The following is a 22,876-nucleotide window of genomic DNA, read 5'->3' on the forward strand; positions in this document are numbered from 1 at the left end:
TGTGTATAGTAGCTTCAGTCTAAATTTATAGTTTTCTCCTTTTTCCTCCTAGAGTACTCTGACATCTGCTGCTATCTCTTGTGACCACCTGGTCAATAAACTTTAGTTTCAATGTATTGATTAAAGGGCTATAGCGCCTTATTACTTTAATTCCTATGTACTTGTGACTAGTAACTGGATTTTTTTCTATTTTAAGGGGAATAAACCCTAGACACTGCTGGGATGCATATTTTATGCTATATACTTGTATGTTCCATTGCTAGAGATGAAGCAGAATAACTCATATTTTATAGTCAAGTTATAGGATTGAGGTTATTCTATACACAATATATGATGTATCTTAGGGCTGATTCATACACAAAACCAAACAGTTGCAGCACACACAGAGTAAGACTTTTTTAACTGAACACTGAGTTTGCTGTTTCTATAAATGTCTTTCCACCCTTGTCCTCGATTACATCAACTTGCATCATCTCTGTCTGTTGTATAGGAACAATTACCAGGCTTCTCAATAGTCACAAGATTTTTTATTTATGAAAACTCTTAGAAGTTGCTAAATGATGTAGAGATCTAGTGGAGTTTAAAAAAAACTATGCCACATCAAGTTTATAGGAGAATATATTTCCTCAATATCTACTGCTGTTTGTGCTTTCTTCTTTTTTTTTTTTTTAAAGTCTAGATCAAATAATTGGTCTGTTACATTGCTGACATGATTTTACAGTGCTGGCCCTGTCTTTATAATGCTGTTATGAAAACAGTAGCTTTTCCTAGTTCAGATAAACTTGCTGTTTATCACTCTTTAAAATGATGCAGTTTTTATTTTGAAACAATGTGGTGTTTTTGTAACTGCAGCCAATATAAATATATAAATGTCTCTCTAGTTGGGTCTTCTCTTCCATCCTCCTTAAGGCAAGAAACTGGGTGCTTCTGAAATGATAGGTCTGATACAGGAACAGAGGCAGTATTTGCAAATTGAACTTAGAAGCAAGTTTCATCTGTTTCCATAAAGTAATATTGTGTATGTAATCTGAATCTGGAGCAATGATCATTTCAGATTTATGTACCCTGCTCTATTCACTAGATCTGGCTTATTTAGTATTCACTGGAACTTGCATTTGGACATGCTTAAACTGTCTATGGCTTGTTGTACCAACTTGTGATATATATCTGTGAAGACACTGAGCACTTCAAGTGTGCAATATAAACTTTGGTATCAGATGGTTTTTAATGTAAGAAAAAGGGGTGTTTTTTTTACCTAAATCTAACCTGCTCAGCACAAGCACTCAGGCCATAGGATTTATCTGTCAATTTGTGCCAAGCCCAGAAGATTTCGATAACATATGAATCATCTTTTTAAAAAGAGAGCTAAATAATAGAAGGTCTACTGCTTCACGGGGTAAACTGCTGTTAATTAAAGGGCATGTTTATTTCACTGTTATTTGCCATTTAAAATTCTTCAGTGTAAATTTTCAGGTATTACATCTTACTGTGCACATGCAGATCTTGATCGCGCTCTATACTTTTTTCTTAAAAACCGTAGATGATTTTAAATATTTTAACTAGAAAGAACTCTTTTTGCATATTTTCTTAAGGATGAATTAGCTTTGTTTAGTCTGCTAGACGTGAGACAATTCTTGTTTAATTTGAACACTTTCTAGATTTTGTTGAACACTTTCTGGATTTTTGGAACTTCTGTGTCAGAGTAGGGAAAATACTCCAGTAACAATCCTTCCTGCTGTGGCTTTATTGAAATTACCATGGCCTTTGGACATAAAAAGATCATCTTAGCAGCAAGATAATGCTTCAATTACTATTTCTTTGTCTGTTGTATATCCAAATCCTTTTCAGAGTCTTCCCAAATTCCTTTTTCCTATTCCCAGGTATGACTTGCCTATTGTTCACCAGACTTTCAGCCGAAACAAAAAAATGGCAGGTGTCTAATTTTGTAGTTGACTCATATCACTGCCTAAGTGTTGTCATCTCTGTTATTTACCATTCCTTTAATCTTTCATGCACCCTTTATTAGTCATTTTCTGCCACCCGTCAGGGGAAAGACCATTTTAACTTATGCCAGATGAATTAATGTGTTGTTCACGTGCCTTATGGGGTCCTCCAGGATAATTCATCTGTGTCCCTTGGCTTTGCTTCTGCCTGAGGGCAGGTGGTGTCCAGATGAATTGTCCTGGAAGCACCCTGTTCTTCAGCACCTGGCACCATTTCATGGATGTCTAGGTGCAGGTGTGGCACGTGCAGTGTGGGTCAGGAGTGCCCTACCCTTGGCTGAGTCTGGTTACAGACTGTCCCTGCCACCCAGAGCAGCTCTGTAAGTGCATTCCTGTAGAAAGGAGGGGAAAAAAAAGTCAGTAAAGATGAGGGCTCCTGTGCAATGAACAGAGTTCCTTGGCAGTGGGCTGATTTCTCTTATTTACCTTAAGTAGATCCCTCAAAATAGGCTGTAAGCCCTGGAGTCCATGGTGTACAAGCCTGGGCTAGGCAAATATGTACATGCAAAATCTGGTTTTACACACTTTACGATTTGCATATGCAGATAATTGCACATTTAATTGGAGCTTTTGTTTCATGCATCCATTCTTGTGTGGATCTCTCAAGTCTGCCCTGCAATGTTTGCCAAATGCTCTGCTGTTAGGGAGCCAAGACAAAAAACACTTCTGAAAGGTATTTTGTGCATGGCAATTGAAACACAAATAGAAATTAACTCTGTCCCTGTGGCAGTTTTGTTTTGCTGGATGATATAGGACATTTAAGCTAAAGTTGTGAAGATGTCATGTGCTTTTGTTCCCCTAGAGCATAAAAATAAAGGTAAGGAATTGCTGGCAGCCTTGCCTCCACCTGCTTTTCTTTGCTGCTCTTAAAATAGACTTTGAAGTTAATGTATTTTAGCTTTCTTGGAAAAGAGTTTTCTGTAACCTCTTCAGTAATTAAATAATTTTGAAGCTTGAAGTGTTTCAAAGCAGAGAGGAGAACGACATGATCTGCTTGTACTTAAATCTTCTTGAGTGATGTCTGACATCCTCGTGATGAGGGAGGAGGAGGAGAAGGGTGCTCTACAAAACACCCTTCACACATAAAATGGTGCATCCTAACTGCAGGAACTGAGTGTGCCAGGGTTCTTCATGAAGAGCATTGCCAGCTGCTGCTTTGTCTACAGAGACTTGTTGAGTTTTAATTCTTTGCACAAGTTTACACTGACCATGGTACAAAACAATGAATACCCCCGTATGTTTCTTGGGAACATTTCCTGTGTGTTTTAATGGTAACTAAAAATGGACCTCTGAAGTAAGGCTTGCTCTCAGCAGGAGGGACTCGCAGTAAAAATCTTAAAGAACACTGTGTCCCACTTTTTCTCTAATAGAAGTAAATATTTCTTTTTTTTTGTTCTTAAATTTTAATCTATTTTATTATATATTGTGCCTTCTCTTTCCATCTGTCACACAATACTAACAATGGCAATTCATACTCTCATCCCACTAGAGCCCAGGAAACCTTTTGTCTTCTAGAGAAGCTGTGGAAACACAAATGGTTGTTTCTCAGCTCTGCTGAAATGTGGTGCATTGACCAGTTACATGAAGCTTTCTTTAGAGTATTTCAAACTTTGCTTGTAGTGACAACGTTATGAGATGAAGAAAGTTGTTTTGTGGTGGTAGAGCAGGGGGTGGTGGGCTTTATGGGGAGTGAAGCCAGTCTGATAAAAAGATCCATTTCCCTCTCTCATTTTGTGTAAATTGAAACAAACTGCAGGGTCAGCCAACAGCTGAAAGCTTGTTATACAGCAGATGTCATTAATTTTTGTCTTTTTGAAATGGCAGATACTTTGGATGAATACTTTGAGTATGAAGCTGAGGAGTTCCTGGTATCCTTGGCCCTGTTGATCACGGAAGGTCGGACACCAGAGTATTCCATCAAGGGCAGGACAGAGGGCTTTCACTGCCCCCCAGCACAGTCGAGTCAGCCACCAACAACTAAGCATGAATGCAGCGACAAACTGGCCCAGGTATGGTGGGACCCATTTCAAGTGTCCTGGTGTACATCCTTGATTAAAGTCAGCCAGAACCCCAGAGTGCACTCACAGTTAAACATGAGCAACAACTGCTTTCTGTCAGTCCTGCATTTAAAGGAGTATGTAATTCAGTATCCTACTAATAATAGATCTGTCCTGAAAATGAGAGATCATTAAGCCTTTTATCCTTGAACATGAAATTCTGCACGACTACCTGAATGCAGTACCTATTTGAGTCTTTATTATGCAAATGGCAAGTGCTATACTTAGCATTCTTGGTCTGGGGTTTCTTTGGAGAAAATGTAGGCTGACTTGCCTAACTTTTTGCTTTTCTAGGTGTTCTTGAAAAGTTAGTGATCCAAAAAACACAAGCACATCAAATTTAGCCAGTTTGTTTGGGAGTAAGGTCGGAGCATCCCATCTCTCAAATAAAAGTTCTTAAGTCCTGTGGGAATTTGAGATATTCATGCAGAAGTTAGCCTGCTCCAAGACACAGAATTTATAAAGATACTGCTTGAGTGTGTCTATCCAAGAAGATGCCTTGTGGAGAGAAAGCTACAAGGTAGCAAAGTGTAGTGGTTGGGGAAATGTATTTTTATGAGCTTTTTTAATTTTCTGCAGAAGTTGCTCAAATGGCAGCCGTGAAAGATTTGTTAATTATTTTTCATTTAATAGCTCTGGCATCCTATCTCTGATTTGGTGGAGCCTGATTTACACAATTCAACCCTTACCCTTTTCTAGGACTTTGGAATATGCTTTTAAATTAGATTTAAATCTGGCTAGTATTTTTATGGCTTGTGTATGTTGACATTTTTCTTTCCCTCAGTGTCGTCAGGCCAGGCGAACCAGATCAGAGGTTATGCTACTGTGGAAGAACAATATTCCAATCATGGTAGAAGTGATGCTACTTCCAGACTGTTGCTATAGTGATGAAGGGCCCACCACCGAGGGGAATGATTTAAATGATCCTGCAATCAAACAAGATGCATTGCTCTTAGAAAGGTGGATTTTGGAGCCAGTTCCTCGACAGTAAGTTGGATATTAGGATTAGCTGATAGTTGCAAGAATCTTGTCATGTTTAAGTTCTTAAAGTAATGGGTTAGTAGTTTTGAACTGGCCCTTTGCCATGAGGACTGATGTAAGAAAACCACCGTTTACTAGTGAAATCTGTCTTCCTGTGTTCAGACTTTCTGCAGTGCACATTGTGCAATGCAGAGTATGAAAAGCTCCTAGCTGAAAACTGTCCTTTTAATACATTTAACTTTTGTTATGTTAAGTGGTGTAAATTCTTATGTGGATAAAAACAAATCAGGCTCTGAAATCTTCCAAACTTCATTGTTTTGCTTGATTCAGCTGTGTCTCATTTCCGGCCGAAGATCTGAGAGTGTTCTAGTTCTAATAGTTCTCTGAATATTCTGACCAATGTCCATGTATTTCTCCTTAAATGTCTTAGGAGTGGAGATAGATTTATTGAGGAGAAAACCCTTTTGCTGGCAGTTCGCTCCTTTGTTTTCTTCTCTCAGCTGAGCGCGTGGCTGAGTGTTTCACATGGTGCTGTTCCCCGAAACATCCTGTACAGGTATGCCCAGAACGGAAAAAACTCATTTGTTGTTTGCAGATTGTTGCAGCTTGTCTCAAAATCATTCTTCTCTCCTGTTTTCCTGTTTGTTTTTAGAAGGTGCCATGTTGTTGGCCTGGTACTTTGGCAGTTTTATAGGATTCATAAACCTTGCAAAGTACAGCAGTTGCTGATGTCTCTAGTGCTTTTTCTTAGACATTTGTGTTGTGAAGTAGATAATTAAAGACTCTTCATTTAGCAATTTCTGTAAATGCCCTTCTGTATTGTTTCAGGGTGAGCGCTGCAGATGTGGACTTGCAATGGACGTTCTCCCAGACACCCACTGAGCATGTCTTTCCTGTTCCTAATGTTTCTCACAATGTGGCCTTGAGAGTCAGCGTCCAGTCCTTGCCCAGACAATCGAACTACCCAGTTTTGACCTGCAGTATCCACACCAACCTCAGCTTTTATGAAAAGCGAATGCAGGAGCGCAAGTTACATCAGCACAGTGACTCCAGTGCCGCACAGCAAGGCAGTACTTCCAGTCCGCAGTGTTTCCGTGGGAAACAGACGTGGACAAGGACATCTGAAGGCCTACTTAATGGAAAAAAGATGCCTGAATTTACTACATCTATCAGAAATTTAAAACTTTATCCATCTACCAGACTTGGATCTGACTTCGGGGCATCGCAGTCTAAAGTTCAGTGCTATAATGCTACAGCAGACAGTAAGACACAATCTCATGAAACACCGGTCAGAACTTTGAAATCCTTTTCTCTAGTTGATTCCCGTGTTTCAAATAGTCATTGCTCTCATCAGCCCACAGGAGAAACCAATCCTTTGATAGGCTCTTTACTTCAAGAGCGACAAGAGGTCATTGCAAGGATTGCTCAGCACTTGATTCACTGTGATCCAGCTACTTCACCAGTTGTTGCTGGACGTCCGTTCAACACACATGAGAACATCTCGCCTACACCAAAAGCTTTTCGGAGTACTTATGAAGATGAGAACTTGCCAAGGAAAGGCAAGGAGACCTCCCCTGTTCCTACTGCCAACTTAGACAATGCAATACAAGAAGATGGTGGTGAAGGCAAAACTAGAGCAGTACCAGAGGTCACACTGCTCGATGCCCGTGTTCCAATGAACCACTGTGGCCGTCAGTCGGCAGGAGAGAGTAATCCCCTGATCGATTCTCTGCTCCAGGAGCGGCAGGAGGTGATAGCAAGGATTGCCCAACACTTGATTCATTGTGATCCAGCTACTTCTCATGTTGCTGGACGTCCATTCAAAGTGCACGAGGCGAGTCCAGTTACTTCAAAAATTTTCCGAAGTACATATGAGGATGAAAATTTGCTGAAGAAAGGCAAGGAGCCGTCTTCTGTTTCTTTTGCTAAATCCAATTTTTCTTTGTTAGAAGACAGCAGTAAATCAGGGACAAAGACACCTGATACTCCCATCAGTCCTTCTAGGTTTGATGGAGAATCGAAGACTTCTCTGAAACTCCAAGCAAGAAGAAAATTGGTTTTAGCAAAACCCAGTGAAGCTGTCCAAAATGCATTTCATCAGACTCCAAATAAAACTTCTCATGCATTTAGTAACATTCACACATCATCATCATGTATTAAAGAAAATAAGTCTGAATTTCCAGATAAATTGGAAACAGTACATTCTGGTTATGCACAGAAAGACCAGATAACCAATAGAGTTAAACAGAGTTCAAATTCCAGCAGCATTGATGAACAGATTTGCACAAATAAACTTAAAGAAAGAACAGTTGTTTGTGAGAACAATGGCACAGACAGTTTTAACAATTTACAGATAGATAAATGCAGAATACTTGAAGGTACAAAAAAAGCAAACGTGATGCCGGTATCTGACTCTTTGCACAAAAATGATCTCAAGTGTTTAGATAAAGACTCAAAAAACCCAAATATTTATGAGCAAAATACTCAGCTTATTAGTATTGAAAATTATTTAAGTAAAGACCATGACAGTTTCAAAAGCAAAACCAAACAAGATAAAACAAAAACTGCACATGATGAGAATGAAGACCCAACAGGCCTCGATTTTCAAAGCACTTCTCAGAAGAAACCTACAGATGACAATGTAGTAAAGTGTGAGCGGCAGAAGAACCCAGACATACAGGTAAATACGTGGGGGAAGAGACTAATTCCTGTAGCTGTCAGATAGCTTGTACCCTGTATCTTCTAAGGACCAATATGAAGAGGGATTTAAGCTGATCTTGTAGGAAGCAGTATGTTACTATTGTCTTCTTGGTCTGAAGTAACTCAGGAAGAATTTCTTCACAGGAAGGGTTAAGCATTGGAATGGACTCCCCAGGCAGGTGACAGAGTCACTGTCCCTGGAGGTGCTCAAGAAATGACCAGTGCCATGGTCTAGTTGACAAGGTGATCAGTCAGAGGTTGGACTCGGTGATCTTGGAGGTCTTTTCCAACCTAAGTGATTTTGTGTGATTCTGTAGCTTGGTCGGTAGTGCCTCCCCTACACCTTCATAAGTGTAACATTGAGAAGAACAGGGTTTTACTCTGGTCGTGGTTGATAGTGTTACAAATGACAGTTTCCATAGGTTGGTAGGCATCCTGTTTTTTTGTAAATACACCAGTGTCTGAGTATGGTATGTGATCTTTAGTGAGCAGTCTGTGTAGTTGTAGATTGAGTCAAGGGGAATTTATACTGAATGTTTCATTACGTGCTGGTGTGATGCAGATCCACCTGGGGCAGGAGTCTTCTCTGTTACAGCAAGCATTATCATGATGGGCCATTGAAATATCCCATTGATAACCTGAGTAAATTTGTTTTGGTGACAGAAGGCACCATCTCTAAAACACACAAATACGTGGCGGAAGCATAATTTTCGATCCCTGGATGGAACTTCAACCAGGGCTTTTCATCCCAGAACTGGGCTGCCTCTGCTTTCAAGTCCTGTAAGTTATTGTTGAAATTATCTTTTAACTGAGAAAGGGAGTATTTTGTTATTATAATGTCTGTGTATGGTATAAAATTTGACAAAATACTTAGGTGAAGTGTGTGTCCTTACTTTGTGTCACAGTGAATAATACTCTTTTGAGTGGAAATTAACACTTAAGTAAGAGTTAACACTTAAATGAAGCTGAACAATAATTTTGGAAAAGAAAATATTAAAGAGGTAGTTGTTGAGATCCGATCAAGATTAACGAAAGATGGCATTAGAAAAATCCATAGAAAAAAATGCTTTAATGCTATTTTAGAGCACAAAGAAAGGCATTTTGAAGATTTGTATTTTAAGTGTAAAGTTAACGTTTTGTCATTTAAGAGTTTTTGTGTGAATTTTTAACACCTGATTGCCTATTATTCCAAAGCTTTTGTTTCTGTGAACAGTTTGTACTCTACATTTTTCAGCAACCAGAGATGTCACTGAATGACTTAGTGATACAAAGCTGCTGTGACAAGACAGACATTGGGGAACTGTTACAGTTCTCGGTGGGTTATTGGGAGTTTTAAAGAAACAGGCAGTCCCAGTTAAAATTACTGAAGTAGTGACATTCTGTAATCAACACATAATATGCTTTATTCTTTAGTGCTTATAAAGGCTGTCATATTTTCAGGGAAATTGGATGGAAATTGTTACAGCCTGTTTATTAGTAATGTTCTGTACTGTTCGAAGAGACATCAGCCTCCTGAATGTCTTTATTTAGGTACTTCCTGTTAATCAGAATTTACAGTCTCATCATTAATAATTCTAGAATTTTCTTCACTAAGTTTAAAATGTATAGGAATTACTCTCTTCTGCTCTGTGTTTATAATTTTGTAATGTCATGAAAAGTCCTGGCAAAATGTGCTTACTTGGCAAAATTGCCTGTACTGGCAGTTGAGTTTTCAAATTAGCATCTTCTTTCCTTCTTGAGGTTCCTCAAAGGAAAACACAGTCTGGGTGCTTTGATCTGGATTCATCACTGCTGCACTTGAAATGTCTGTCTGCAAGAAGGTATGTTTTATTTACCAGAAACATTAAGAATTTTGAGGGAGGCATAATGTATGTTCATACCTATATGCAACAACAAAGCACATTAGCAAAGACAAAAAATGCTGTTCAAAAGAATCCTTATTTAGACACAAGGCTTGGCAGCTGAGTTGTCCTTGGGAGTTTCCAGGTTAGCACAACTCTGGGACATGACCATGGTATGAGAGCTGCTGCCAGAATGAATTCTGTCCCATGCAGGGGTAGATATGCTGTCATATACACTTGAATTTTCAAACAGAAAAGAAAGTAATTTTTGATTCTTCTTGAAATCAGTGTTATTTTTGTGTTATATTTTGTTCTTAATGTTGAACATGTTAAGCATTTTGCCTTAAATTGTTCAGAAAACTAAACTTTTAAAAGGAGCCAGCCATGACCCTTTATATGTTACTACATGTAACATAAACAGTTTTTAGTATGGTAGTTTGATGTTGGAAACTTAAGGATATGAGACAAAAGTATCTGCATACAAGAGAAAATAATCTGAGACTTTGATTCCAGCTAATGGAGTTAATGAACAAGTTACATTTTTATTGTCCTTATTCCTTGTAATGTAAAACTAGTGAAAATATATTTTTCGGTTAACTAGAAAATGTTTTGCTCAAGTATTAACAGGCAGTGTTCAACTGTTACTTCTTTAGGACAGCATTGTGTAATACCCTAAGTAAATTATTCTTTCTAGAGCTGTGTATACCCAGAAGACAAAAGCAAATGTGTTTATCCTTTATATTTATTCTGTCTTTTTTTAATAGCCCACAACAATGTATAAACAGAGACGATGATCCAGACAGCCATGGGAAACCATTTCTAAGTTCTAGTGCTCCACCAGTAACAAGTCTTAGCCTTCTGGGAAACTTTGAGGTATTGCATATTCTCTAGAATTCTTGTGGTATTTTTAGTATTCTTCTGTACTGCTTTTAAAAGTACATTTCTTTGAATAATTCCAGCCTTATTAGAATGTAAAAGTTCCTAACTAAATTGAATAAAATTTGTTTTAATTTCCAGCTGTAAAGGCACTTCTTTTATGCCCCAGACATCTTCTGTTTCAGAGAGTCAGATACAATGAGTTGCTTAAGCTTTTATTTCCCACTATGGTCAAGTTAGAAGATGTTCTGTTGCCTTAAATGAGATTTAATAACCTGTAATTGTTCATGTTTATAATGTACTTACCTAGAAAAAGGATTTACATTTTTCCTCTTAAAGTCTACTTCATATGTCACAAAAGCTGTGTTAAATGAGTGTAGTGAACAGAATGTTTTTGAAGTGTAATCTCCAGCTCTTTACTTCATGTAGCATGTCAAATAACAGCAACTAACAGCTAGTGCATTAACGGGTTTTATTGTACTGTTTTGTGAAATACGGAGTTGAAGATGTTGAGGAAAGTTACAGATTCTAGTTATTTTTTTTTTCAGTTAGTATATGTCAAAAATTGTGCATAGATCCTGATGCCGTAAAGTTCTCTGTGGGCTTTTGCACCAGTTTCAGTAGGATGAAGACAGGATTTGGGTGATGCTTTCTCTTAAACCACTATCATCATACCAGATGTTCCGCCGTTCATGATTTTTGCCTTAGTGTTGATTTTTGGCAGGTCATCTTATGAAAGATCCAAATTCTTATACAGGCTTGTTTCCTTGTTTGCTGCCTATTTTTGCTGTGTTTTATTTGAGGCATTCCCAAGCTAAGCTGTATGTGTTTTGTTTTTCAGGAGTCTGTCCTGAATTTTCGCTTGGACCCACTTGGCATTGTGGAGGGTTTCACAGCAGAAGTGGGAGCAAGTGGAGTCTTTTGTCCCACGCACATGACTCTGCCAGTTGAAGTGTCATTCTACAGCGTTTCAGATGACAATGCGCCCTCTCCTTACATGGTAAGTGTGTGGTTGGATTTATTTTAAATAAATTCTGATATGTGGAGGTGAAGAACAAAAGCTTGGTGAGTAGAAGGTTCAGGAAGTGAAGATTTGCAGGGACCTGGGTTATTTTCAACTCTCTGTGATGGAGTTCTCTTGTTTCTCCTTCCTTTCCCAAACTAGTACTTTTCCTTTATTTCTCTGCCACTCCATTCAACTGTTCTCATCTTGGGATATTGAACGTATTTGTCTTCCTCTGCACTGCAGTGATCAACCCCCACCATCTCCATTTATCCATCTAACTTAAAATAGGCCATGAGGCAATAGGTGGACTTAATGGGATACATCTTGTTGTCCCAACAAGCAGCTGCCCTGGGCAACTAACCACTCTGCCCAAGTGGCCTAGGTGCAGCCCAAGGTACATTTGCTGAGGGAGACCTTAGACTTTGGAAAGTTATTCAGCCGTTTCTTTTAAATCAAATACTATCTGAGCTGTCATGACACATGGCACTCTCACAAGCTGCCTGGTTTGCTAATGTTTGCACCAACATGATATTTGTGTTCTCTGTCTCTGGGTGCTAATTCTGTTCCACATTTCTACAATGACAGGACGAGTGTAAAAAGCAAACAGTGCCAGCATTGAATTAGAGGCTAGATTTGTTCTTAATGCCCATTAAGGAATCTCAGTTTTACCTAGGTGACTGATCCAATTTTCAGAGGTTTTCTTATGTGTATATCTGTCTAATATATGGTAAAGGGTCTGTTGAAACATGTTAAGTAAAGCAATGAACATCTGATTATCCCAGTATTTAGATTTTAAATTCATAGCAGTTACCATATTTATGACCTTCGATTTTGAAAAGTATTCAGAAAATGAAATTGCTTAGAGTTTAAGTAAGGGCTTTGAATTTTGAGTTTAAACTTGTGTACGTCTTAACCACTGCAAAGAAGTATCTGTTGTTTTGCTTTCATCTTTCTAGATTATTTCACTTGATTTTCCAGGAGGTGAAGGGATTCTGATGTTCCTCAAATGGTTAAAGTAGCATTGCTTATTTTCCTAGCTGGGTTTCATTGTTCCAGGCTTTCCCACATGCTCTAAATATGCTATTATGGCTGAGTCTCCCAGGATTAATACAGCATTTGTGCAGTGCCTCCATCATCAGAAACATTGTTCCTGTTTGTATAGCTAGTTTCTCTGCTTTGGGGTCTTTTTTTTTTGGTTGTTTGTTTGGTGGGGGTTTTTTTAAGTCCAGAGCAGTGGGGTACAACAGCGGTGCCCTGCAGGTTGATCAGACATGCTCTGGGGCAGTACCTGAGGGAGGCCTCAGCAGCATTTCAGAGCCATGTGAGGCACTCAGGATCACAGCTGGTACAAAACCAGATGTCATTGTTCCTGAAGTTTGGATTAGAATGGAAGATTAAGTGCATCTGCTGCCTTTGAAAAGCAGAAATGAGTTCTGTGAGATTTGGAGTATTATTGGTGCGACCGTAGATGATGCAGAAACGGAAAGGAGGAGACAAATCTTTTGTTTTAACTTACCAGCTGCTTTGAAAAGAAAGCTCTGTTTCCTCATAGCTCTCTGATGTGGAGAAGATGTGGAAACTTGGATCTGGTTTCAAGAGGAGAATGTACCCCTTATTGCACAGCTTTTAATGGTCTGCCAAAGTATCTGTAAGGCCCTTACTGTTGATTTTTAACTGCATCTTAAATGCATTGTCTTCTCTATTTTTAGTTTTTATACGTTACTGATTGCATTTCAAATAAATACAATTACATGAATAGAACATTTTGATTTGTTTATCTCTCTGTGAACTAAATGTGTGTTTTGTTTTTTTTTTCTAGGGTGTAATTACTTTAGAGTCCCTTGGCAAAAGGGGTTATCGGGTACCGCCTTCAGGAACAATACAAGTGGTACGTACTCAGCAGATAAGGGTATCTTGAAACCACTAATATCAAGAAAGTCATGCAGAGGAGATGAGGTTGTTGGAGATGAGCATGAAGCTAGCAGTGGAAATGTGCATCTCTGTAGGTACTGGAGTTATTCAAAACAGAAATCTGTGTGTGGCATAAAAAAGACTCCCAACCTTTGAACCCATCTGTGCTCTGAAGAGACTTAAAATCAATTACAGGGGATTCAGAATACTTGGGGACACTGTGCCTTTGAAGAAGTGATGGGGAAGTAATTAGGCCACAGTGCAAATCCTGAAATTCTTCTGAAGCGATTAAGATTGAATAATTGTATCTACATTTTGTAACACCGCCCTTTATTTTGTTATAAAAACAGAAAGTAAATCACAGTCATTGCTTAGAATCAATGAACTGACCCATTCTTTTAAGAACCTAATCCAAGGTAACACATTCATAATTTCAGGTTTAAGAGTGGAGCCTAGCCCTGTGCTTCCTGCGAGTGTGTTGTGTCTGGAAAACAGTGTAGACAAAAAGCTGACTGGAAAAATAAACAAAAACGGGGATGCAGATTAGCAAAGTAAGAGTAGTCATATACAAGTGTTTCATCCAGAATAGATTGTTCTTAGCATTATATTTTAAAATGGGAATTGCAAGTAGCTGAAATGTTGATTAACAGGAAAACTTCACAATGTTTTTCCATGGAAGATTCTATGTGACAGGGGAACCAAGTGCATGGGGAACTACTTTGGCAGATCGAGTTTGGGTTAGGTTTGTTGGGGGTTTTTTTAAAATTTGTCATCTCTAAAGAGTGTTTTTTATTGAACTGTTTGTCTTTTCAGACCTTATTTAACCCTAACAAAACTGTGGTGAAGATGTTTGTGGTGATCTATGACTTGAGAGAAATGCCAGCTAATCATCAAACATTCCTACGGCAAAGAACTTTTTCTGTTCCTGTGCGACGAGAAATCAAGAGAACTGTCAATAAAGAAAATAGTCAACAGACTGAAGAAAGGCTACTACGCTACCTCATACATTTGAGGTAAGCTCCTTGGAGTTAAACAAAACAAAACAAAAAAAAAAAAAAAAACCCAACAAACCCAACACAAAACCAAACCAACAAACCCACAAAAATCAAGTACCTGCCAAAATTTAATTCATAATTCCTTTCCCAGCCAGCCTTTCTGTATACAGACTTATATGAAAAAAAGAATACTTTTAACTTGGTCTTTAAGCTAGACAGTAGAGGAAGAAGAGCTAATGAATAATTTGGATTCTGCTTGGTAGAAACAAAGTTAACACAAAATATAAAGCTCTCTCTTGGCATTGAAGTATTTTGTATAGCTTTGTAAAGCTTAAATCTTTTCTTAGCAAGAGAGATATTGTTCTGGCTGAATCAATGCACTTTTTTTGAGGCTAAAGGAAATAGTGAGTGTAGATGTTATATGGGCAAAAGCCAAACTAAGGATCAAGGTAGGGAAGGTACTCAGAGTGCTTCACACATACCTCTTTTACCAGAATAGCTTGTAACATGAAAAGCAGTCTGAGTTACTCCTAAAAATGCAGTGTTTAGTAGCAAAAATACATGATACAACACCGCTGATAATGCCTTTCACTTTATAAAATATTCACTCAATCTTCCTTAAATGATTTACAAAGCACTGCCTGAAACCAGACGCTGTGCTGCTGCTCTCAGGATGTTCTGGAGACTGCAGTTGGAAACAAAGGAGGGAATGATGAATTTACTCTGTCCTCCTGCAGTTTGCAGATTTTTTGCCTGCATTTTTGTAGTAACCAAAGCCTGTACGTGCAGACCCAGTGCTTTCACTGCAGCACTTGGAAATCCAGCAGTGGTTGACATTCTGAAGTGAGCAAGCAGAACAAAATCAAATATCTTACACTTCCCTCTTCTTCAGAATTATTTCTGCTACATATTACTTTTCCTATTTAGCAGCATTGAATTCTAACCAGCAGACTTTTCAAACTCTGCTTTGTCTAGAGCAGTGATTCCAGGCCAAGTTCTCCCATGAAGTGAAAGTTGACAGGCATAAAAAAAAGTGTGTTGGTTTACTGGAGTGTGAAAATAGTGTGATGATAAGGCTGTGGAACTGTGTTTTAATTATGAATTTTAGCCTGGATTGAAATTCATCCTTTCAGGTCACACTAACTTGTCATGTCTAACTTAACCACCTTCTAAAAATTTTCTTCAGGGGTAAATTCTGAAAAAGTGTGTAGCCCCAATAAAAGGCTCTGTTCACTTGTAATATTGGTCTACCCGTGCAGAGGAACTGGGGACAGGCACCAGCTGCAGTGGGCAAAAGTCTGTGGCCAGCGGGGTGTGGTGTACAGGCATGAAGAGTGGTGCACTTCTGTCCCTTTCAGTTTCTACTTTAATGCAGTTTGAAGGCAAGTATGCTTTCTGCTCTGTCATCTTTTACAGCTAGAGGTCTTTTTTAAGAGCTTCCTATTTCTGATACCTGCTGAGAGACAGAAACGTAGCCATTCTGATGCTTCTCATTTTGAATATTTGTACAATTTAGCTCAGCTTTCAGACCTCCAACAGGAATCAGCTCATGGATTTATAATGTGTAATTGGAAATGCATCTACTTCTGACTGGAAAAAAGCTCTCATAATTATGATGCTTATCTGCTTACTTTGGAAAGTGAGTAACTGCAGAGTATGCCACAAGCTTTTTCTTCAGCAATGAATCCAAGCAGTGGGTCCTTTCTCATAATGTAAGAATAGCAGAACTCCTTGAAATATTACAGTAGCTTCTGTTGATCTGTCTTGTGTTTTGTTATACTGAGCACTTATGATTTTACAAAATATTCAGTTGTCCATTTAGTAGCCTTCTTTACTAAAGATGAATTTTAATTAGGAAAGCTTTAAAAATCTTAGTAGTATATTAAAGCATTGGTTTTTAAAACTTAATTTTTAAAAGCAGCAATGTTTCCTGAAGCCCATTTTACTGAAAACCTACACAAACCTAAAAAATTTAATTATTAAGATTTATTTAATTATTTAAGATTTGTTGTTACTCAAGTTGACTTAGAACAGCCTTTCATTTGTAGCTGCAGTAGTTATTGAACATGAGCATCTTAAGCTTACATGTTGAAATTTTGCTCAAAAAAACAAATGAAGTCACCACCAGTGAGCTGCATTGTGGTTGCATCTGCTCGGGAGGCCTTAATCACAGTTGTCAGCACTCACATTATGAAAGCTCCTTTTCAAGTGGTAATTCAGCAAAAGTGCTTGCATAGGTCTGGAGCTTAACATTGGCGGCCAGATTTTCTACAACAGTCTTTAAAGTGTCAGATTTATTGTATATGCAGCTTCTGCATGCAGTTCTGTATGTTTGAGATCCTGTTCAATACACCATTAGACTGCACTTGTACCCACAGCTACACTATTGAAATACAAAACGTAACTTGCACAGACAGCAGAGCTTTATTCGCTATTAAAATAAAAAATCAAGAGTTGCACCTGCAGTTTAAGTTGGTTTTTGAAGATGTTTTGGGGATAACTTTTCTGTGAAGCAATGATTTTTTTGTGTTGTAATTAACCTACTTGAGCATAAGAGCCGTGAGTTCAGCTCTGTTTGTGCCTCGTTTCTGCCTGGTGTTGTGAGGATGGTGACCATCCCTTGGTTTCTAGGTCACGTTCTGGCACCCTTGTGAAAGGCAGTTAAACAGCCAACCTGCCCACAGCTCAGCGCTTTCCAAGTCCTTAAAGCTTGGTCAACAGCCTTAGTTACTGACACATTGCCAGGAATTGCATGGAGCACAATTGTTGTTGCTTAACAGCTAAACAGGGGCTGTTACTGCAGGCTTAGTGGAGGGTAAGCTTGAAACTGGTTGTTAAAAGTAGTGATTCCTCAAGGAGTTGGGAAAGTTTTTTTTAAATATTTTCCTTATGCAACATATGATACCTTTATTGCTGGAAGCTGAAGACACCTCCTATTAATGATTTACTAGTTGCTTTCTATCTTTCTGGTCTCTCACCATTTTTCCTTATTTGTATCCTTGTCCTGATGATTTTCCTTACAGATGTTATAGGTTGTGCTGTATAGTCTTTTCCACTTACAAAACGTGTCTTGTTACATATGTTTTTGTGATCATCCCATTTCTGTGACTTTATTCTCTGTGAATTTTGATGGCCTGTGAAATACATACAGGGGCTTTGTGCTTGTATTTATAATTTCTTCAGTAATATGTATCACTTTCTTTCCTCTGCCAGACTTTCTAGCTCATCTGATATTTTTGTGTTTAAGCCTTCCTGTATTTATCTGCTGTTACTCTTCAGGGGGCATCATCTGTCAGAGATGGCAGGTTGTGTTGGGGTTTTTTTAATTTCTTTACGCAAAACTACTGGAGCTGCCACAGCTCTGGAGCCAGTCTCATGCTGGCCACTCCATCACCACTTCCCAAGGCTGTAGGTAATGGTTGTCTCTTGATTATTCCAATGCATTTGTTTTATAAAAAGCAACATTTCTAAATCCCAATTACTACAGCAAACATGCCTAAAAGCAAAAAATTAGGTGATGGATGCAGAGATGAGAAGAATCCCCTCAACTCTGATGCTGTCTCCCACTTATCCTTCTTCAGTCTTTGTGAAATGTCACACTCAGAAACACCACAGGGAACCATTATCTACTGAGCAAAGCGAGTCTTGCAGGATTATCACCAATAGGAAAGAGCAAGCTTCAGAATAATTGCTGATAATTTTTTTGAAAGATCCATGTGTAAAATGGGAATTGAGATCTATTTTATGATGGTGCTTTGATAACTTGATCTATTCTATATGAATTAATTTCAGTCATACTTCTGCTGCAATAGACTTTTCAGTAAAATTTTCCCTTTTAAAATGTCTTATGAGCTACATGCTGAATTAACTGTGGTGTTCACTCTATACTCTGTCCCTTTCACTCTTCCTTCTTGTGCTCTCCTCCAGAGTCCTCTCTTAAGATATCATCTTCTCCCCTTTGCCTACCAGGTAAAGGGCTTTCACTCTGACAGCACTGAGCGAATAAATAGTGATGGATGAGAGCTCTGTGGGAGCCAGTAGGAGTGTTCTGCTGGACCCTGCTGCATTTAATGCCCTTGACAGCTGTATCTGGGAGAACAGACTTTTCCTTTGTCTGGCTGTGGGGATGACTACAGGCTATTCTGCATCACTCCTCTGAACAGAACAGTGGCACAGAACCCATTTCAACAACCTGCCTTCCTCAGATGATGAAACCTTGATGGATCTTCCACAGTTGTCTGTCTTTCTCCTACTTCTCACAATTTCAGTTGGATCATGGAGAGGTTTATTCTAGAGATACTACTTTTACTTCAACGGTATCAATAAGTAAATGCCTATTAAAAATCTGTGCAGATTGTAATACATGTGGTAATACAGCATGCACTGCTCTCAGCATTTGTAATGGTACCATTTTGTCAGGACAACGGCAGTAGCTTTTCTGTTTCTGTTACAGTAGGAATACATTTCTCCCTCACCATGGCATGGTGGTAGTGGCATAAAGTTCAGTTGCCCTAAGAAATGGTCCTTAGGCTCTCCTGCCTTTCCTGGTCAAGGGAAGGAAATTAAGGAGTTCTGCCAGATGAAGACTATAGAATACAGTTCTCTGAAATGCAGATCTTTTCTCGCTATATACAGTTGTTAAATCTCAGGGAAAGTGGAACTGACACATTCCTGGCAGGTTTGGAGGACCTGAATTAGGCTGTTTAGCTGCAGCATAAAAGATGAATGAGCCTAGGAATTGACCACTGTTTACATTGGTGATTGGGCCAGTGAACTGTAGTGTCTTTGAAATAGCTCCCTATTCTGTGCAGAAAAACTTCTGTCTGCCTGCAGAGATCCCTGTACCTACTCCTTCTCAAGCTGGACTTAAATTTGGTGTGTGGTATAAAGCAGTAGTAAACTTCTTAGTTTTACATTCATAAAGACAGCAATGAAATATGTCTATAAGCACTGAAATATGTATTTGATATGTATATATTTGAACTTTCCCTCTTCTGTGTGCTTAGGATGCCCCTTTGGACATCTTCAGGAGTGCTCACGGAAGAGCATTTTTTTCTCAGATTGCTGAGAACTTTAATCATCAACGTACATAATTGCAGTGTGAACTTCACATATTCCATGGCACTTTCAAAGCTGTGCACTGCATTGGTGATTAGGAACAGAACTTTTAAATGTCAAAAGAAACAAAGTAGAGTGAAAGCGTTAGGTTATACTTTCTTCTTCCATTTTAACTGACTCATTTCGTTAGTTCAACGTCTTAAAGGAATGCATTTTATTCAATAATAGCTAAAGATCAAGTTTTGTTTTAGATAATACAGGTATTTGTATCTTTTCAGGTTCCAGAGTTCTAAATCTGGAAAGATCTACCTCCACAGAGATGTAAGGCTCCTATTCTCTCGGAAATCCATGGAAGTTGATAGCGGCGCTGCATATGAACTCAAATCTTACACTGAATCTCCAACAAATCCTCAGTTTTCACCAAGATGCTAGCAAACAATGGCAAACTAAAGTATTCATTTTACTGTTGATTACTTCTTGCAAGCGAAGATTGGTAGAGACAACAGTATAAAGTTAAGTCTGTAAAGGAAGGAAAATAGCGCTCAAGAGAAAGAAGGTTCTATGTGATCCTGGACCAGTTTTTAAAAGGTTTCTGGAATGAGCTTTGTGTATTCCAAGTAGACTGGAAACATACTTAAATCTAATCTTTTTGTACTGTTTAAAACCACTTCATTGGATGTGTTGCAATAGCAAATTCCCAAGTTAGTTTAGTGTTTACACTTTTTATTTTATTTTTCAGTTATTTAATATTTAATGTTTCATTTAATACTCAAGTGATGTTTGTCTTTAGTGTTCTAATGTAGCATAAATCCTATGTAAAATCATACTATGTATTTTTGGCATTAATATTGAAATCTGAAATATATACAGATGTCTTTAATCTGTGTGCTGTTTTAAGTGATATTCATTTAAGTTATTGAAAATGGGGACAACAGGTGAATTTCCATAACATTTCATACTATGCAAGCATTTAGCTCCTTTTTTCTCTTTAATGGTATCTGTTTCCATTTTTTCTCATATACAGATTTAATAACACTTGTGACCATAGTGCAGATTGTTTATTTACTTACTCATGCATTCGGATCATTAATTCACATTTTGCTCCCTCAATTTCTTTTCTTTCCTTAAGGGCCATTTTAATTTTGCTTTCTGTTACTAGTTTTTCTCACATAAAATTCACGCCCTCCCCCATTTGATTTCTCAGATTGTGTTAAAGGATGTACTGTGCGAACAAATTAGTATTTATATCTTAAATATATGCAAGAGCTATGAAACTTGTACTTTTTGTTTTATTTTTAGATGAGAAGGATCTTCATGTAATCCTAAATATTTTTCATAGGTCAATTCCATGTAAGCCACTAGGTGGCCATAGGAAGTTTTACTAGCAATGCTACACTGGGAATATGAATATTTTCCGATACGTATGTGTATTCCTGAAAGAAAACACAGTCAGATGAACAGTTTATGCTAAGTGTTTAACTGTGTAACTGAGAGAAATAAAGTTAGAAGCATTTGATTATATTTGAGGTATATATTTAATAATGAAAATGAAGCTTTATGATGTTTGCTGAAGATCTGAGTTTCTCAACCGTCTCACCTTGATTTATATGTTTTTCTTTGCATTGCTGTAGGTTTTTAGAGTGTCAGTAATATGAAAGGTGACCTTCGTATTTGAGAGTTATCTGATGAAGACTCTGGAGAAAGAAAGAATGAATGTGCATCTTGTATATTCAGCACTGCCCTTAGATGAGAGAAGTCAGTGTATTGTGAAATCTCCAGGAAGTCTGCCAGGGATCGTAAGGGAGACTGGACTTTCCAGATGATGCTTATCAACTATCTTGTATATGCAAATGCCTGCTGCTACAAAAGGGCAAAGCTCAGATATTAGAGTTTGTTTCCCGCTTAAACAGTATCTTCTCCTCAGGTTACACCAGGTTTTCAAAGGTTACCTATCATTTATTTCATAAAAGCTTGGGGAAAACTCTACAGGAAGACATTGCTTCCAGTTTCCAGTCATTTGTGTGCCCTTTAAAATTGAGAAAAGGTTTCTTTTGCTAGCAGAAGAGTCAGATACAACTGCAGTTGTACTGTGTGCAGAACTAGAGTCTGGAATAGTATATCAAGAATGTGTCCTAGTTGCTGTGTAGCTGCTATTGAGTCATAAGCAAACAACATATCCTCAAAGTACTTATTTGTGTCATGGTGCACAGCTGCTTGCATACTTGATGAGAAAAGGACACACTTCTAATGAAAAGTCACCATTCCCCTCTAGTAGATTAACCTTTTATTTTACACTGACATTATGCAATGTTTGTATCTTGATAACCTTATTTAAATAGACTTCTTCAAGCCATCTCCCTTCAGAGTAATATATAAATTTGCTTTGAACAGCAAAGATGTGTGAATTTTGAATATGTTGTTACTAGAAGTCATGTCTAGGAAATAAATTTGTATTGACTTAAATAGTCAAACTACACTTAGTCCCTATATGGATTTGGAATGAAAGTTACCTTAGATTATCTGAGAACATCTTTGATTTTACTGAGTCATTCTCCATTTACAGCTTGATCTGAGTAAACACTTTCCATTAAGGACACACCTGAAGAAAGGCTGAATGCTCATAAACTATTAACTAAATTCCACATGACCTTCTATGCAAAGGCTAAGAAATGAGACTAGACTAATTTTTGAGAAGTCACAGACTCTTTACTCAGTCAAATACTACTTGACCTTTTCACTATAAGCAAAGAAAGCAATTTAGTTCTTGTATCTCCCTTCTCAGCCTTTTTTTCTTTATCTAAGACAACCCCAGCCTGTTCAGTCAGCCTTGCCTCGTAGATTTCATTTTCTGCACCTCTCATCATTCTGGCTTTCTTCTTTTGGTCTGAATCAATCTTGAAGTGTCTGATGCTGGACAGAGCACCCGAAGCAGAGCCTCTCTGTGCCAATCAGACTGGAAGAATTGGTTGGTAAGTCTTATGGCTTAAAGTCCTCTTCATACATCCCGTTGTAATGTGTGGTTTTTCAGTATCAGGAGATGTCAACTTGCATTCATCTTGTTACCCAGTATGAGAGGTGTCCTACCTGCTATTCTCCATATAGTATCTCTCCTTATGGAACTTTGTTCTCTTACTACCCAAGATTTTATATACTAAACACAGCATTGCCATTGGAACAATTGATAGCTGTTTCTAACAAAGCTTGCATCCACCACATTAAAGTTTCATCATTAAGTTTCCCTAATTTGCATGGGGAAGTGTCAGAGATTATAGTTTGTTACTAGCTACCTTGATCAGGCCAGACTGAACAAAAAGAAACATTAAACCCATTGGTTTTTATAAGGTTTGTTCAGTAGTTTTCAGTAATGTTTCTGTGCCCCCTTGTCTTCATGATCTGCTTTAGATACACATCCTTAAAAAACTGACCTAGTTTCTGTAGGCTTTCTTGT

At 38.1% G+C, this 22,876-nt stretch overlaps 1 protein-coding gene across 5 annotated transcripts in view; it reads left to right on the forward strand.

The window, feature by feature from the left end:
* Positions 1-20,949, forward strand: part of ATOSA (atos homolog A) — a 47,693-nt gene extending 26,744 nt beyond the window's left edge. For all 5 annotated transcript variants that reach the window (XM_064668763.1, XM_064668762.1, XM_064668766.1 and 2 more), the window contains exons 2-12: positions 3,828-4,012; positions 4,845-5,047; positions 5,472-5,597; positions 5,870-7,721; positions 8,405-8,521; positions 9,482-9,561; positions 10,347-10,455; positions 11,300-11,458; positions 13,284-13,352; positions 14,189-14,388; positions 19,707-20,949. In XM_064668763.1, the coding sequence (XP_064524833.1) occupies positions 3,828-4,012; positions 4,845-5,047; positions 5,472-5,597; positions 5,870-7,721; positions 8,405-8,521; positions 9,482-9,561; positions 10,347-10,455; positions 11,300-11,458; positions 13,284-13,352; positions 14,189-14,388; positions 19,707-19,860 (3,254 nt within the window). In that variant the 3' untranslated portion in view covers positions 19,861-20,949. The remainder of the gene's footprint in view (positions 1-3,827; positions 4,013-4,844; positions 5,048-5,471; positions 5,598-5,869; positions 7,722-8,404; positions 8,522-9,481; positions 9,562-10,346; positions 10,456-11,299; positions 11,459-13,283; positions 13,353-14,188; positions 14,389-19,706) is intronic.
* The last annotated feature ends 1,927 nt before the right edge of the window (positions 20,950-22,876 follow it).

The sequence above is a fragment of the Pseudopipra pipra genome, chromosome 12, assembly GCF_036250125.1.
Source record: "Pseudopipra pipra isolate bDixPip1 chromosome 12, bDixPip1.hap1, whole genome shotgun sequence".
Classification (NCBI taxonomy): Eukaryota; Metazoa; Chordata; class Aves; order Passeriformes; family Pipridae; genus Pseudopipra; species Pseudopipra pipra.